This window comes from Sminthopsis crassicaudata, chromosome 1, assembly GCF_048593235.1.
Source record: "Sminthopsis crassicaudata isolate SCR6 chromosome 1, ASM4859323v1, whole genome shotgun sequence".
NCBI lineage: Eukaryota > Metazoa > Chordata > Mammalia > Dasyuromorphia > Dasyuridae > Sminthopsis > Sminthopsis crassicaudata.
This window is the reverse complement of record NC_133617.1, coordinates 167,800,982-167,820,197: the sequence shown is the minus strand read 5'-3', so window position 1 is coordinate 167,820,197 and position 19,216 is coordinate 167,800,982. Positions and strand designations below refer to the sequence as shown.

The window sequence follows — 19,216 nt, the reverse complement described above, 5'->3', positions numbered from 1 at the left end:
ATAGAAGAGAGAAATGGAAGGAATACTGAGCATAAGAAATGAGTAATAATCCAGTTTAGCTAGAATGTGAGTATATGAAAGGTATAATAAATATATTTTATATTTAGTATAAAAAATATAATGTGTAAAAAAATAAAATTAGAAATGTATGTTACATACATAGATCATGAAGGACCTTAAAAATCATACTGAGACATTTGTATTTCATTCTAGAATCTCAAAACTATAGAAGTTCTTGATCTGGGGTCCTCAGGATTTTGGATATAATTCAGGGAGTTTGTAGACTTGGATGGGAGTGGGGCAGGGGGGAATATGTTTTATTTTCCCTAATCTCTGAAATTTAGAAATTCCTTCAGTTAGGATTTTTAAAAAAGATAGCATTTTGAGAGTCTGTGGACTCCCATCAAACTCCCCAAAAGGGTTCATGATACAAAATAAATTAATTAATAAATTAAAATTAAATTAAATAATTTAAATATATTTAAATTAAAATCTCTGATCTAGAGGTAGAATTGCTTATTGAAGAAACAGCTTCAAAGACATATAACTTGTCTCTAACATATAATTTGCCTCTGAGCAAAGTCATGTAACTTGTGTGCTCTAAGCAATTCTCTATGACTAAATTGAAGAGAAAGCGCTAATGTGTATTGGTATAAGAGGTCCTATTTGGGTGGTCCTTTTTGGGGAGGTCTTATTCCAGTGAAATCATGGTCTCATCCTACAGAAAATAAGAGTCACTGAAAATTTTTGAGCTTTGGCATGATGTGCTAGATCTGTGCCTTAGGAAAAATGTTTTGGGAGCTACATAGAGAGAGTTGGCACAAAGGCTTGAATTAGTATTGTGAATGTGTGTGTGAGAGAAGACAGATGCAAGAAATATGTGGATCCATCAGTAAGAGAGATAAATTAATTACATGGAGTAATGATGAGTCATAATTGATTCATCTTTAACAAATTCATCAATTTATATAGCATATAATCACAAAGATAGTAAAAGTGGAAGCATTACTCACATGTAACATATTTAACATACATTCCATTACATCTCTGGACCCATCCTCTCCAAAGACAGATACCCTTTCTTGGGCTGATGCCTGGGAATTGGGGTCTTTCTGTTTTCTGCATGGACCAAACCCAATCATATCCCAGGTTTCTCTGAGGTATTATGTCAGTCTACTACACCACCCCCCTTTAAGGAATAGGAGTGGGGGTGGGAATGGAGGAAACTGGAGCCTGAGGAGGATGGATCAGTTCTAGCCTACTTTTAGGCAAGGTGCAAAATGGCTGAGGGGTGACTCCCAAGGGGTTCACAGTAAGCTAAAACTGTACTAAAAATCTATATTTGCTTTTCTAAAAAAAAAAAAATTAAATGAAAGGGAGAATGATCAATGGGGCAAATTCCCACTGGAAAGAATAGGACATTAAATGAAGAGCATTGGCAAGAAGAGCCTCCTCTTCCCTTAGACTAGGGACCTCCACCCTACAGCATCCTGTTTGCCCATATAGTTGCAACTTTATAAAGGAAGTCCAAGTTTTTATAGCATTCTCAGTTATCCTGTAATTAAGCATCATATCAGCTTCAGATTTACAAGAAGCTTAAAATGGTTCTGAACAGATTCGGATCCCTATTGTTCTAAGTCCCAGAGCTCAGTGCAAATGGCAATAAATAGTTGAGGTTAAGGACACAGACATCAGTTCAGAAAGGGTATCTGTTTTTGGGAGGGAATGTATCCAGAGATCCACTAGAATGTATGTTCTTTAACTATATTACATGTGAATAATGCTTCCACTTTACTCCCTTCGTGTAACATTATTATATGCTATATAAATTAATGAATCTATTAGAAATGAATTATGCACCATCATGTCTTAATAAATGGAAGCTGTTAGTGTGGGGGAGGGCATCCAGATAGGTAAGTTATCTGTTCTGTTTGATGAAAACACTACTATACACATTCCCCATACACAAAACCAAGAACTGCCCACTGCAGCAAGCTAAGAGGAAAATGGCTTCAACATCCAAGATCTAAAAGAGGAACACACAAGATGGTAGATACTATCTCCCATTGGTTATTTAGGCCACAAAAAAACAATATATCATCTTTTCCCCCACACCTATACTTTCTCTTTATTTTGCTATCCTGATGATATCATAATCCTCACAGTGATACAACCATTTTTAATCATTCTTTTTCATTAACTAGTATATAAAATCAGTTCCTAAATTCCATTGATTCTGACACCTCAATAGTTCTCAAATTCCCTCTTCTGCCACTACCAATCTTGTCCAGATTTTCATCATTTTAAAGTCTGATAGTTTTGGATTTGTTTGTTTGTTTGTTTGTTTTTCATGTTAATGGAATTTTTTTCTTTTTCATTTTGGTCCAGATGATGAACTCCTAACTCTCTTCATCATTGCAGATCATCTGTAATTTAAAGTCTTGGAAGTGTTACTTGGGTACACTGAGAGGCTAAGGGATTTGTTCATGTTCAAGCTGATATAATTGTGTAAGAAACAGGGTTAGAACCCAGGGCTTCTTGTTCACCTCTCTCTTGTAATCTGATGCTTTCTTTGTTATAGTATAATTAACTTTTAAAATCTGTCTGCAAAACAATTTCATGGTGTGAATGTCAAGAAGACGAAGGTGGAAGTACTTGTTATTTGTGAAAAAAAGAATTTCTGCTTACTTATACTTTGGTACTAATAACTTCAGTTGCTATTACCCATAACTTCTTTGCCTATCATAGAATTTCCTGGAAAGATCTTTTGTGGAATAGGGTACAAAAAAGCATATAAAGATTTGTACTTAGTAAGTGCTTAATAGCTATGTTAAGTTGAATTGTTGGTTCCAATGAGGACTTATTTATTAAATGAGTCCACATTTTAGGGTTTGTTTTTTTTCCCCCAGATGTTCTCCACATTGTCACCATATTTTAGTGCTGAGTCTCAGTGAATTTGTTTTAGCCTCATTCTGAAGCATAAAAAAGGGGATAATTAAAATCACACTTCATTAGTTTATTCAACCAATTTCTTTATTTCCTAAATGAAGTAATATAAAAGCATCTTTTTCTTTTATTCCTGCTTTTTTTAAGCTTCTAATATTTTTCAATAACTGGGTGGCATATCTCAGTTTGTGAGACAATGATAAGCATTTTGATACTCTTATTTATTTTTAATAATCACATATGGCTTTTAATTTAAAATTTTTATTGTGTTTCTTTAGATTAGCAAATTGGGAAATCTTCTTGAGTCCAAAGAAGACCAAAGCAACAAAATCATTGAAGAAAGTGATGAGTATCAAAAACATTTAGGAAAACTAATAAATAAGGTACAATCTATTTTTAAAAAAATTTAATCTCTTATAAATTATGCCATATATTACATTGATTTCTTTAATGCTATGATATGGAACGTATTATATCCCTAGAAAGTAACTTGCCAGGTAGATTTTTTAAAAATTTATTATTCCATAAACAGAAAATGTTTTATAGATAGCCATGGAATCATTCACAATCTCACTTCAGACAATTAATAATAATAGCTAACATTTATATATCACTTACTATGTGATACTGGGCACTGTGCTAAGCACAAATTATCTCATTTGGTATTCACAACAACCTTAGGAGGTAAGTGCTATTATTATCCACATTTTACAAATGAGGAAACTGGAGGTAAAAAGTGGTTAAGTGACATACTCAAGTTCATATGAACTTCAAGTTCATAGTAAATGTCTAAAGTCACATTTTAACAGGTCTTCCTTTCTTCTGGCCTGTACCATCTAGCTGCCTTAATTTCCTACGTTTTAGTAAGAAACATTTAAATCATCTACAGTATGTCTGAAAACATATTTTATTAATGTATGGAGTCAGCATGGTCTTGGGTGGCCACAGCAGAATATCCAATCAGGAGGGCCTTTGCTTCAGATAAGCAATGCAAGAAAGGGAAGAATATGAGCAAGGTGGGTGCAGAAGCTGGATTCTCAATCTCACTTTCTGTTCTGGCTCTCATTTTTGTTGTGCTAAGTAAGCTTAAGAAGAGTTTGGAATGGCTTAAGGGAGCTTTTTGTGATAGACAGCTTTCCAAAAACCCAGGGTCAAGAAGACTTAAGACTGGCCTCCTTGACTTTTAATAGCTGTGAATCAAGAACTGTCCTGCTCTTATTCCAAAGAAGTTCTGACCTGACCACATTCCATTGCCTTTGCAGTTTGTTTAGGCCAGCCAGAAACCTTGCAGTCTGTTAGATAGAATAAAAGGTCAGAATTATGAAGTGATTCTTCATAAAAGTCAACTTCTATTCCAATTGACTTTTTAAAAATAATTTATAATTAAAAAACACTGCAGTATCATTTAATTGACTACTTGGAAAACCTGAACTCCTATGCTTTGTGAGGTCATGGCTCAACTAATGAAATATAAAATCTAGCAGGTCCTGCCAAACTAGAAATGCCTTAAATGTGGGTTTTAAGGTAGTTAATGTTTTTTGTCTAATGACTAGACTAAGTTCAGAGAGTTTTGATCAGGTCAAATACAGGCTAATGATTTTTTTGGCTATAGTAGCTGGCATATTAAACCAACTAATCTAGTATGGATAAAGAGATTCTGATACGTAGCTTCAGAATGAGCTACAAAAACAGTGGAATTACAGATGCTCTTTGTATTGAAGCATTAATCTTCAAAAAATAATTTTCATTTGACATGCTTGCTTGCTAACTTAATTTTAATATGAAGGAAGCATTGCCCAATAAAACGTTCTTATTGGATACAGATGTTGGCATCTACTTAAAATAAGGGGTGTGTGGGATTGGGAATATTTTTTTTTTCATTTTCTTCTTACTCTGAATGTTAATTAGTCAAATGTAATTGCTTTTTTTCACTTATGACCCTAAAATGCATAGAAGGACTGTCAGAGGAAATTGAAAGTCAAAGAGTTAATATGGCCTACAACTTCAACAAAAATAAGAGGGATAGGAAGTGTTAGAGTTATTTATTTATTTATTTATTTTTAGGCTGGGGTTAAGTGACTTGCCCAGGGTCACACAGGTAGGAAGTGTTAAGTGTCTGAGATCAGATTTGAACTCGGGTCCTCCTGAATTCAGGGCTGGTGCTCTATCCACTGCGCCACTTAGCTGTCCCCAGAAGTGTTAGATTTATTATACCTTGTGTTTGTCAAAGTGCAGGGAAAATAGGGAAGATTGAGGTATCAGATGAGAGCAAGAAGATATTGAGCAGAGCCAATAATGGAAGCTGAATTTTTGCAACCAGCAGATAACTGAGACAACCGAGCCAAGTAGGATAGAGGAAGGATTAGAATTACAGTGAGTTAGAAATGTAAAAATGGATCAAATGTAAAAATGGAGCTGTCAAATCTCGTCAAGGCCAAATGGACAGGGCACACTTGTATGTTAACTGTTCCCATTCTAGCTTTTCCTTCTTAAGATTCTATTTTTCCTTCTTAAGATGAGTCCATTCTGACTGAGGGTAGTAATTAAAGAAGTGTGAACTTTGACTTCTTCCACAGTGAATATAGTGTTCCAAAAAGTGGAAATTAATTAGCTGAAATAAGGTATATAAATATGCTTAGATGGAGCCTTGAAAAACAGATGACCTTCTTAATATTAAATATTGCAGAGTAGGCTAGTAAATGGCTTATTTTCTTAAGGCTATTCACAGTAACCAAGAAAGTGTCATGATCTTTTATAATAAAGAAACAAATTCATAAAAAGGGAGATAATAGGGGTAGCTAGATGGCTCAGTGGAGAGAGTACTAGCTCTGAAGTCAGGAAGACCTGAGTTCAAATCTGACATCAGACACTTAACATGTCCTAGCTGTGTGACTCTGGGCAAGTCACTTAACCCCAATTGCCTCAGCCACTTAAAAAAAAGAGAGAGAAATAACAGTCTATTCTCTGGTACTCTGATGGTCTCTGGCTTAGTCATAGGCCTTAAACATTAGGCTGAGGTCCTATCAGATTCAAGGCTACCATAAATCTCAGGTGATAGCATATGAGTGTTTTGAGGAATATATCTCATACTCAGAGTTCTCTTAGAATTAGAGAACAGTTGAGCTCATATTCTTTTTGGCAGATGTAAATGAGGAAATAAATCTAAATGGGATTGAATGTTCTCAGAATTCTTGGAACACACAAAATATTCTGAAAACCCAGGTTTCTCCAGCAGAATACCAGCCTGTTATCCTGCCAGGTGGAAATGTAGGTGATGCAGAGAGTATAAGGAATGAAAGGGATGAAAGGCAGACCCAGCAAAAGCTTATTTTGGTTTAAGCTCACAAGCTGTGCACAAACTGGGGTGCCTTTCAATAGGTCTAGAAGTAGCAGATAGCAAAGCGGGGGGCCAAGCATTATATTTCTCTGTCTCCAAATCCAGTGTTATTTTTAAATGTAACTGTGTTCTGGGTTTTGGCAATATATTTCTGCTTCCACAAAGTATTTGATCCCCACTAGGTTGTGTCATTAAGTTTCAAATGTGGCTTGATGAGTAGGAGTTCTCCCAGACTTATTCTGCTGGGGTTCTGAAGCAGAAATCACCAAGAAAGGAGAGGGTGGAAAGAAGGCTGAAATAATTGTGGGAGAATAGCACATATTCACTTATGATTGATGTCCAACTCACTCAGAAGCTGCCAGGATTGGTTGGGGTAAGTCAGAGGTGGTATGGAAAGGAATTTGAGCTCCACCTCAGCCTCCAGAGACCTTTAGAAATAACTGTTTTTTTAGCAAGTCCATAAGGATGTTTGTCAAGTTGTAAAAATACAAGATAAATTATATATTCCATAATATCCATATAGTCTTTTGTGCTTGTTTGAATCTTCAAAGGTTTGACCTGGGGATTTAGGTCTGTTCCCTGACACTTTGACAATGTGCTGCAAAAGTCTCATCTCCTTAGAGACAAACTGGCTGCCTTCTACATTTACAAAGAAATGATGGTGCTTCAGATGAGTTAAATTGGTTTGGATAAACTGAATGGGCTAGTCAAGATCTCAAGAGTGTTTTAAGTATGTCATCTCAACAGAAAACTTTGCCTCTTGACCAAAAATAGAAAGTAAAGTAGGATCCATGAGGCATGTGGAAGGCCTTGACAGGAAACACTGTTAAGGATAAGATGGATTATGAACTGCAGATTTCATGAAACACTAGAAGATTGTGGGAGTGTCATAGAGGCCAGAGGGCACCCTAGTATTCTGAAACTGTGTTGGGTTTTTAACTGTTTTGCACCTGTATGCCTGATTTATGTGAATCAAATAATGTTAGGTTCTTACTAAGTGCTAAATTGGTACTTAACAATTCTCTAGCTCAGAATTCACACCTTTAGTTCAAACCTTTAAGGGAGTTTACACCTTTGAAGGAATACTTTAAAGGAGCTTGTTCATTGGTTATATTTCCCACAATCCCCTGGAGTACCCACAAGCCCATTCTCTGGGAGGATAAAAGGAGAAGTTAGAGTCTGGAACATTCATTCTGGATTGGATCAAGGAGAAGACATCTAGTGGATTCGCAAGTCCAGCAATCCCACACTTTTGGAGGAGAAGAGGAGGATTCAAGATTCTACCTTCGTGCTGGCTGGAGGCTCCAGAAGTCTCCCAAGAAACCTGCTCCCAGAGGAAAAGATTATACAGAAAAGAAACCTCCTCCCAGAGAAGGATTATAATTGAGAGACAATCAGAACATTACATTTTGGTGCCCGAACAAAATAATATATCACCAAAGTTCAGGTTTTGTGAAGAAAATACCAGTCTCATACTCTGATGCTAATTGGTACATTGTAATCATGCTAAACTCTTAGTGTCCCCCATTTAAAAATTTTATTTTGTTTTTAATCAACAGGACAAAGATTCCTCCAGGGAACATGGATGGATAGATGAACCCCCAGCACAGGTTAGAATTAAAAAATTTCTCAAAATCTTGGTTCTTCTCTGTTTAGGGAGTAATGCAGGCATTTGGTAGGAATCTGGGCATCCCAGACTTGATAGATCACATGGTTGTGCCACCATTGTTGAGGCAGGGCCTTGGCCTCCAAAGAACTGAGACTATCTTAAAAATCCTAATATTTACCAGGAAGACTTGGACAATCTTCAAGAGGAGTCTGGCTGTGAGTGATACCAGATTGAAGTAGTGCTGGGTGCATTATAAAGATGAGAAGATACTAGTTCCTGGAGGTTTAATGTAATCCTGGAGACATAGAATGCCAGTTTATCAACATTAAACCCTAGGATAACCAAGAATACAGGGGAATAGATCCAAGATGATTTGTTCACTGCATGGTTTGATCAGATCTGGAAAAAAAAAAAAAAGTTGCATGTATCAACATCTGTCTGGCAAGGATTTTCATTGTATTTCACACAACTATGGAAACAGCTTGGGGAGCAATAGGATTCACTCTCCCTAAACAAGGACAATGTTCAGTGAAGTTTCAGGAAACTCCAGAGAAAAAAAGCACTCAAACCCAGTGATCAAGGAATTTCCAGATCCAAGGGAGCTACTAATCACTGAAAGATTAGTCTATCTTCATTCAGCTGCCAAAGTGATTTTCCCAAAGCATGGGTCTGACTGTCATTCCCAAATTCAGTGGCTCCCTATGATCTCCAGGACCAGATATAAATCCTGTTCAGTATTCAAAGATTTTAACTTATCAAGGGCCTACTTATCTTTTCTTATCTTCTCCCAATTTATCTAACAATTTGACTTTCTTCTTTCTAATCAAATTAAAGATTGATATATTTTTTTTCATAAAACCAACTCTTAGTTTTGTTAATTCAATAGTTTTCTAACTTTCAGTTTTATTAATCTCCCTTTTTATTTTCAGAATTTCAAATCTGGCATTTAACTGGGGGGTTTTAATTTCTTCTTTTTCTAGCTTTTTTTAGTTGCATGCCTACTTCACTGATCTTTATTTTATGCAAATAAGTGTTTAGAGATATAAAATTTACCCTAAGAACTGCTTTGGCAGCATCCCATAAATTTTGGTATGTTGTCTCGTCATTCTCTTGGATGAAATTTTCAATTGTATCTGTAATTTGTTGTTTCACCCATTCCATTCATTCTTTAGGATTAATTATTTCGTTTCCAATTCATTTTTGGTATGTTTTTTTCTTGGCCTTTTATTACATCTAATTTTTATTCCATCATGATCTGAAAAAGATGCGTTTACTATTTCTGCCTTTCTGCATCTGATTTTGAGGTTTTTATGCCTGAATACAAGCTTCTCTGTGAAGCTAAATGTATCTGATATTTTCTCCCTTTGAGCCAATTCTGATGAGAGTAATTAACACAATGCTTATCCCCCTCCTTTCCCTCGATTATAACAGGTCTTTTTTGCCTCTTCATGAGATGTAATTTATCCCATTTTACCTCCATTTTCCTTTTCTTCCAGTATAATCCCCTTTTCACCTCTTTTTTTTTTAATATCATCACAATAAAAGCATATTATACCTACACCCTCTTAAGTATACTCATAACAGAGAAGTTCTCAAGACTTAAACATATCTTCTCATAGTTTTTTAACTTTTAAAAGATTTTTTTCTTTCCTTTTTTTTTTTTACCTTTTTATGCTTCTCTTGAGTTCTGATTTAAAAATCAAATTTCATGTTCAGCTTTTGTCTTTTCATTAGAAATAAATGACATTCATCTATTTCATTGATTGTCCATCTTTTCTCCTGAAAGACAATGCTTAATTTTGCTAGATAGTTGATTCTTGGCTGCAATCCAAGTTCCTTTGCCCTTTGGAATATCATATTCCAGATTTTTCAGTCCTTTAAAGTGGAAGCTTCTAGTCCTGGGTAATCTTAATTGTCGCTCCTTGATATTTGAATTACTTCTTTCTTGCTGGTTGCAATTATTTTCTCCCTGATCTGATAATTCTGAAATTTAGCAATGATATTCCTTGGAGTTTTTCTTTGGGGGTCTCTTTCAAGAGGTGATTGGTGAATTCTTTCAATGGTTATTTTACCCTTTGATTTTAGGACATGAGGGCAGTTTTCCTTGATGATTTCCTGAAAGATGATGCCTAGGTTCTTTTTTTTTCATAATGGCTTTCAGGTAGTCCAATAATTCTTAGATTATCTCTCCTGGATCTATTTACCAGGTGAATTGTTTTTTCATTGAGGTATTTTACATTTTCTTTTTTTGGTATTGTTTGACTGATGCTTAATGTCTCATTGAGGAATTCACTTCCATTTGTTTAATTTTTAACAAATTATTTGCTTCAATTATGTTTTTAAAATTTCTTTTTGTATTTGACCAATTGTACTTTCATTGATTTATTTCACAAATTCTGTTTTTCAGAGAGTTAGTTTCTTTTTCTATTTCATCAAATCTATTTTCTAAGGAGTTATGTGTTTTTTCCATTTCGTTAAATCTATTTTTAAAGGAGTTTTCTTCAAATAATTTGTCTTTCTTTTTCTAAACTCTTCTGCAAAGTTATCATTTCTTTTCCCCATTTTTCTTCTCTTTTTAAAGATTCTTTTTGAATTCTTCCAAAAGAGCTTTGTGAGATGGAGACCAACAGTACCATCCTTTGAAGCTTCATCTGGAGATGATTTGCCTTTAGTGTCCTCAGAGTTTGAGGTCTGTTCTTCTATGTCTCCATAAAAACTATCTATGGTCAGAGCTGTTTTTGCTTGTTTGCTCATTTTTAAAGGTTGAGGTCTGCTCTTAGGGCAAAAGAGAGAGTGTTCCAAGCTTTCTCTACAGGTGACAGGGACTTCACACTACCCTGAGGAGGTGCTGCTAGCTTCCTTCCTGTGCTGGATAGGTGTGGCCAAGTCCTGCTTAATATGTTGGGGTTCAGGGGCTCACGTTGGCCTTCTGTAGTTGTGTTGGAGATCTCACTTGGAGATTGGCTTCTGAACCAGGACAAAGTAACCACTGCTGCTATATGTTGGCTAAGAGCCTCCTGGTAGATTCCCCCTGATACACGGTTGTCATACCACCCTGACTCCTTGAGCTGCATTTGTGCTTGGCTACTTCCTCCCCAACCCCTCCATTGCCTGATTGAAACACTTTTTCTGAAGTTCTTCCAAAATACATTCTGCTGGAAATTTATTACACTACAGATATTTGTGGGTTCTATTACTCCAAAACTCTGTCACTCTAGTTCAGAGGCTTGATCAAATGTTGATCTGAAGGAAACCAGGAAGAGCTCAAAGACCTGTCTACTTTCTGTCATTTTGGCTCCACTCCCCTCTCCCAATTTATCTAAGATATCAATTTCCTTTTAAATATTTTTTTCTTTATCCTTTTTAATTCAGAGACCATTCTCCTTAGCAAAGAAAACTAGTAAAATAGGAGATTAGTTCTACCCTTTTCATTTTTGTGCTACTTTTGTTCCATCCACTCTAAGCAGGAACCCTTTTTCCTCAAAGGGATTTCCTCAGTTCATTCTGTTTTAACATTAATAACACTTTTGGTTTTTTAATTATTTTTTTATTCCCTCCTTCCTCCTTTCCTCCCCAGAAATAGTTCTAGGGCATGATGGACTTGGGAGTTCACAAGAATTAAGTTCAAGTTCCATTCCTGACTTGATCTGTATGAATATGGGCAAGTTCACTTCTCTGAGCCTTATACATATCTCCATGTGTCTAAGAGATATAAGTAAATGCATGTATATATAGACACACACATGAACATGTATACATATATATTTTATATATATACATGCCATACATATATACACAACCACGTATCTGTGTCTATGTGATGTCCAATACAGGTCAGCTTGTTTCAGGCCAACAAGCCAACCTCATCCACCTATCAATTTGAAAGGGTTTGTCAAAAGTTTTTTAGAATTCCTCCAAAAACACATCTATCCTGGGGAGGAGGTAAGACATTAATATATGCATATACATACATAGTTGTATGTGTATGTATATATAAATGCATACACATGGATCCATCATTATCTGTCTTCTGCCCTACCTTTTACCTATTGTATTTCTTTTAAATAAACCATACTCTTAAATTGCCTATTTCAGTTGGGGTCTTATCTCTCCAAATTTTAGTGATCTATGAATTCAAGAATGTCTTTAAGATATTTGGTTCCCCTTGATTGCTACTTTATGACATTTCATATAATAGATACTGAAACTATGATAATACTCATAGTCATAAAACTGACTGCCACTGTTGTTAAATTTTATCTCTAGTGGACTTCCGGTATAATGTTGTTCTTCTTCCACTATTGCTTCTCTGTAGTACCTCTCAGCCAATGCCAGTTGTCTTGACCCATGTCTTGCCACTGGACTCTAGTGACTCTGAAGAACAGTGAGTTTGCTAACTTTGCGCAATGAGACTCTGTCTCATTTAAATTCAATTCACTTGTAAGTCAAGACACCATGTAATTGGTCTTCTTTGAAAATGAAGGACAAATAACAATCTGTGGTAACTATCTTGGTTGACATATATAGCCAGTTTTCTTCTTCTTCCTCCTTTTTCAGTTTAATTTTTATTTTTACAAAATTGGCAAGACTTCAGGAAAATACATCTTAACAATCTTTGGTAGATATGTTTTGTCCTTTATAGAAAACATATATAAATTCAAATCTTATTTTTAGAACTGGTTTTTCAAACAATCATTTACTTTTGAATGGCCAAAGATGGCCTTTGGTCTATGGATGTGCTGGGTCAGCTTTGTCTGACTCATCTTACTTAACAGGAGTTCATTCCAGAGTAGGTTGACCAAAAGTCTTTCACAAACTAAAAAAAAAAAAATCTTGTTCCAGGCCAGTATTAAGTAACTTAAGACAAGCTGACCCATTTATTTCCACCAGGACTGACTGTTCCACCAGGTGTCAGCTTCTTTTTGGAGAAATTTTGTCACAAGTTTGCTAAGAATTCTAGGAACTCTTCAAAAGGGTCTGTCTTTGGAAGATTACTGATAATCCACTATAGTGGCTTGTCATCAATTTCTTTTGTGATCAGTATGATTGTAATTGGCTTATAGAAATTCTCCAGCTAAAGCCATTTATTCAAGGAATCCTGAGAGGTCCTGATCCCATCTCACAAACTTGTTTAGAGAATCAGTGGATCAAGTATCAAGCAATCAAGCAAAGGGAAGACATAGCACAAAGAGGTCTCCTGAGCTTAGATGCAGAGGAGTCAGATCTTTGTGATCAGGAGAAAGTTTGCTGTAGCAGAAAAATGGTCCAAAGACCTCCAGGTTCAATTTACTAGCTCTACCAGGGAAAATAATAGCACCTAATTCCCAGGGTGGTTGTGAGGATGAAATGAGATAATACTTATATGCCATAGAGGTGTTATAAATGTTAGCTATTATTATTATTACCACTATGACTGTAAAAGGCTGGAACTCTGAAGAAGAATACTTGAAGCAAGGATACTTACAACAACGTGTTAACTCAATGGAATTGATGAGATAATGGTTCTCTATTTCACATATATCAAGTATGATATAATGATATAATCATTCTAATTGGCGTATGCTGTAATGATGTAATTGTAAGAGGGTATTTAAGGATTGAGAGAATTGGGGAGTCAGCCAAGTCAGAGTGAACAGACTGGGGAGACAGACTGTGGAGGAGACAATAAAGACTTTAGATTCTATTCCTGACTATCCTCGTGGTGACTATCCTGCTGAGACCAAGACCCATCCAGAGGATCCCTAGAAAGCTAGCCCAGATGTTACGTGACTATGAGTAAATCACTCAGGCTTCTGAGTCCCAGTTTGTTTTTTTTTTTTTTTTAATCTCTAAAATAAAGGTAATGAGAGGTGAAGAATGAACTAGGTGATCTCTGAATTACCATCTAGCTTTAATCATTTGTAAGTTGATGGGGCATACCATCTGAACCTGCAGAGCTACATTCTTCTCTGTTACATACATACATATATATATATGAGCTGCTTCAGTATGATTGTATTTTGACTATGTAAGGAAAAGTCAAAACTAGTAGCACTCAACGTATTAACAGCTGTATGAGTTTCAACAAATGTACAATGAGGCTCACTTTTAAAATATTAGTTTTTATATAAGCATAGTATTTCTAATACCAGAAAATTTTGCTCTTCCTGGCACATTGCTATTGATTTGGTATTAAGTTAAGTTACATTTGTCATAATGAAAGTTCAAAACTTCTATTAGACAGTAACACATAGGAAATACATTTACCAAAATGTCTGGTATTATGGTGTACCATTTCCAAATTTTTTCCTTATCCCACACATCCCACTTTTAGCTTACAAAGACGAAATGGCGTCCATGAATTTTGTCATATCTCCATCAAGGTTACATAAAAAGCTGTTAGAACCCTGGCATAAAATATCTATGTACTGGATAGTTCACCTGCCCTGCAAATACAGCAAAAACTAGCAAAAAGCAGCTAAGTCATATTTTGCTGCCAGCTAGCAGCTGGGAAATAATAGTTTTTATTTTTATTAAAATAAATTTAACATTTATTACTTTTTAGCATTTAATAGCTTTTTGGGTTTTTTAAAAATATATTCAAAGATAGTTTTCAATATCCACCTTTGCAAAACCCTGTGTTCTAAATTTTTCTCTGGATACAAGCCCAGTAGAGCCACTGCTGGATCAAAGGGTAATACACCGTTTGATAGCCTTTTGGGCATAGTTCCAAATTGCTCTCCATAATGGTTGGATCAGTTCACAATTCCACCAACAGTGTGTTAGTATCCCAGTTTTCTCCTATCCCTTTCAAAAGATTATTTTTTCCTATCATCTTAGCCAATCTGATAGATATGAAGTGGTACCTTAGAGTTATCTTAACTTGCAGTTCTCTAATAAAAAGTGATTTAAAGCATTTTTTATATGATTATAAGTAGCTTAATTTCCTTGTCTGAAAATTGTCTGTTAATCTCTTTTGACCATTTATTAATTGGGTAATGGCTTGTATTAAAAAGTTGAGTCAATACTCTCTATATTTTAGAAACGAGGCCTTTATCAGAACCCTTGAATGTAAAAAAATCTTTCCAGCTTTTTGCTTCCCTTCTCATCTTGGCTGCATTGGTTTTCCTTGACCAAAACTTTTTAAATTTAATATAATAAAAAGTATCCATTTTTCACTTCATAGTGTTCTTTAGTTCTTTGGCTAAAAATTCACTTCTTCTCCATAGATCTGGGAAGCAGACTATCCCTTGTTCTTCTAATTTGCTTATAATATCACCTTTTATTTCTAAAACATGAACCCATTTCAACCTTATCTTTGTATAGGATATTAAGTATTGCTCAGTGCCTAGTTTCTGCCATCCTACTTTGCAGTTTTCCCAGCAATTTTTGTCAGACAGTGACTTCTTATCCCAGAAGCTGGAGCCTTGGAGTTTATGAAAAATTAGATTACTATAGTGATACACACACACAGCACACACACACACACACATATATATATATATATTAGATTACTATAGTGATACACACACACAGCACACGCACACACACACACACACACATATATATAATAGTTTATGAAAAATTAGATTACTGTAGTGATACACACACACAGCACACACACACACACATATATATATATATATATATATATATATATATATATATATACCCTATACAAAGATAAGGTCAAAATGGGTTCATGTTTTAGAAATAAACGGTGATACCATAAGCAAATTAGAAGAACAAAGAATAGTCTGCTTCCCAGATCTCTGGAGAAAGAAGGAATTTATAGCCAAAGAATTAAGGAACATTATGAAATGCAAGTTGTTCATAGTTTCTGGTAGTTTTTTAGTTGAATCTCTAGGATTCTCTAAATAAACCATCATCTGCAAAGAGTGAATAATTTTATTTCCTCATTATCCTCATTCCTTCAATTTCTTTTTCTTCTCTTATCGTTAAAGCTAACATTTCAAGTACAATATTGAATATTATTGGTAATAATGGGCAACCTGTTTCCTAATTTTATGGGGAATGAATGCTTCTAGTTTATCCTATTACATATAATGCTTGCTGATGGTTTTAAATAGATGCTACTTATAATTTTTTTTTTAATTTTTTATTTTATTTTATAATTATAACATTTTTTGACAGTACATATGCATGGGTAATTTTTTACAACATTATCCCTTGCACTTACTTCTATTCAGATTTTTTCCCTTCCTCCCCCAAACCCCTCCCCCAGATGGCAAGCAGTCTTATATATGTTAAATATATTATAGTATAATTTAGATACAATATATGTGTGTAGAACCGAATTTTTTGTTGCACAGGAAGAATTGGATTCAGAAGGTAAAAATAACAGTTTACATTCATTTCCCAGCTACTTATAATTTTAAAGAAAATTCCATTTATTCCTATGCTCTCTAATGTTTTAATAGGAATGAGTATTGTATTTTATCAAATGCTTTTTCTGCATCTATTGAAATATGATTTCTGTTAATTTGGTTATTGATATGGTCAATTATGGTAAAACTTTTCCTGATATTGAACCAATTCTTTATTTCTGGTATAAATCCTATTTGGTCATAATGTATTTTCTTGGTGATAAATTGCTGTAATCTCTTTGCTAATATTTTATTTAAGATTTTTGCATCAATATTCATTAGGGAAATTAAATCTATAATTTTCTTTTTCTGTTTTAGTCCTTCCTGGTTTAGTTATCACTACCATATCTGTGAAATAAAAGGAATTGGTAGCACTCCTTCTTTTACTATTTTTCAAATAGTTTATATAGTATTGGAATTGTTCTTCAAATGTTTGATATAATTCATTTGTAAATCCATTTGACTGTAAAGATTTATTTTCCCTTAGGGAGTTCAAAAATGGCTTATTCAATTTTTTTTTCTAAAATGGGACTATTTAAGTCATTTATTTCTTCATCTGTTAATCTGGGCAATCTATATTTTTAAAAGTATTCATTCATTACCCTTAGCTTATCAGATTTATTGTTATACAATGGGGCAAAATAGCTTCTTAGTATTATTTTAATTTCCTCTTCATTGGTAGTAAATTCATCCTTTTCACTTTTGATGCTGGTAATTTGGTTTTCTTCTTTCCTTTTTCTAATCAAATTAACCAAAGGTTTATCTATTTTGTTGGCTTTTTTTTTTTTTTTTTTTTTTTTTTTTTTACAAAACCAGCACTTAGTTTTATTTATTAGTTCAATAAACTATTGATCTCTCCTTTGACTTTTGACATTTCTGATTTGGTAATTAATTGGGAGTTTCTGATTTGTTCTAGCTTTTTTTTTAGTTGTATGTCCAGTTCACTGATCTCACTCTGTTTTATTCATGTAAGCACCAAGAGATATAAAATTTCCCCTAAGAATTGCTTTGGCTACATCCCTTAAGTTTTGGTATGTTGTCTCATTATTGTCATTCTCTTAAATGAAATTATCAATTACTTCTATGATTTGTTGTTTCACTCACTCATTCTTTTTTTTTTTTTAATTTTATTTAGAATTTTTTTTCCACAGTATATATGCATGAGTAATTTTTAAAAAAATAATATTGTCCCTTGTATTCATTTTTCCAAATTATCCCCCACTTGCTCCACACCTTCCCCCCGATGACAGGCAATCCCATATATTTTACATATGTTACAATATAACCCAGATACAATATATGTGTGTAAATACCATTTTCTTGTTGCACATTAAGTATTAGATTCTGAAGGTATAAGTAACCTGGGTAGATAGACAGTAGTGCTAACAATTTACATTCACTTCCCAGTGTTCCTTCTCTGGGTGTAGATATTTCTGTCCATCATTGATCAACCGAAAGTGAGTTGGATCTTCTTTATATTGAAGATAGCCACTTCCATCAGAATACATCTTCATATAACATTGAAGTGTACAGAGATCTTCTGGTTCTATTCATTTCACTCAGCATCAGTTGATGTAAGTCTCTCCAAGCCTCTCTGTATTCCTCCTGCTGGTCATTTCTTACAGAACAATAATATTCCATAACCTTCATATACCATAATTTACCCAACCATTCTCCAATTGATGGACATCCATTAATCTTCCAGTTTCTAGCTACTACAAAAAGAGCTGCCACAAACATTTTGGCACATACAGGTCCCTTTCTGCTCTTTAGTATTTCTTTGGGATATAAGCCCAATAACAGCAATGCTGGGTCAAAGGGTATGCACAGTTTGATAACTTTTTGGGCATAGTTATAAATTGCTCTCCAGAATGGCTGGATTCTTTCACAACTCCACCAACAATGTATCAGTGTCCCAGTTTTCCCACATCCCCTCCAACATTCATCGTTATTTGTTCCTGTCATCTTAGCCAATCTGACAGGTGTGTAGTGGTATCTCAGAGTTGTCTTAATTTGCATTTCTCTGATCAGTAGTGATTTGGAACACTTTTTCATATGTCACTCACTCATTTTTTAGAATTACGTTTTATGCCATTATATGCCATGATGTAGATGCCATCTACTGCTGAGAAAAAAGTATATTCCTTTTATACCTCTTCACTTTTCTCCAAAGATCTATCATATCTAATTTTTTCTAAAATTCTATTTACTTCCTTAACTCCTTTCTTGTTTATTTTTTGGTTAGATTTATCTAGTTCTGATAGAGGGGAAGTTGAAATCCCTCACTAGTATAGTTTTGCTACTTTTTTTTCCTCACAACTCATCTAACTTTTCTTCTAAGAATTTGAATGTTATACCACTTGATGTATATATTTAATATTGATATTACTTTATTATCTATGGTGTATTTCCCACCATCTTATTTTTTCCAAATTATACTTTTCTATCTCCTTTCACCTTTTCCCTCCTCACTATCTCCCTCAATCTACCTTCCCTTTTTTTCAGCCTCTCTAACTTTCTTGTCCCTTTCCCCTTGTACTTCTGCCCTCTCTTTTATTAGCCTCTCCCTTTCCTTTCCTCTTTCCCTAGCTTCCCTGTAGGGTGAAAAAAAAAATTATATCAAATTAATTAAATATGTATGTATGTTATTCCTTCTTTGAGTCAAATCTGATAAAATTAATGTTCAAACAATGCTCTGCCTTCTTTCCCTCAATTTTAATAGGTTTTTTGTACCCCTTCAGGTGATGTAATTTATCACATTTTACCTCCCCTTTTCTCTTTTCCCAGTACAATCCCTTTTCCAACTCTAATATTTCTTTTTTATATCATTACATTAAAGTCAACTTATACCTATACCCTCTAAGTATACCTCTTCTGTCCTGACAAAGATACAGTTTTCAAGTTACATATATCATCTTCCCATATAAAGATGCAAATATTTTAACTTTTAAAGTTTTT

The 19,216-nt window shown here is 34.5% G+C and overlaps 1 protein-coding gene across 11 annotated transcripts in view; it reads left to right on the top strand.

The window, feature by feature from the left end:
* The window catches only part of CAGE1 (cancer antigen 1), a 103,700-nt gene that overhangs the window by 68,421 nt on the left and 16,063 nt on the right, over positions 1–19,216 (top strand). For 10 of the 11 annotated variants that reach the window (XM_074271066.1, XM_074271045.1, XM_074271073.1 and 7 more), the window contains 2 exons: positions 3,225–3,329; positions 7,843–7,893. In XM_074271066.1, the coding sequence (XP_074127167.1) occupies positions 3,225–3,329; positions 7,843–7,893 (156 nt within the window). The remainder of the gene's footprint in view (positions 1–3,224; positions 3,330–7,842; positions 7,894–19,216) is intronic. The other variant, XM_074271042.1, reaches the window with a different exon arrangement.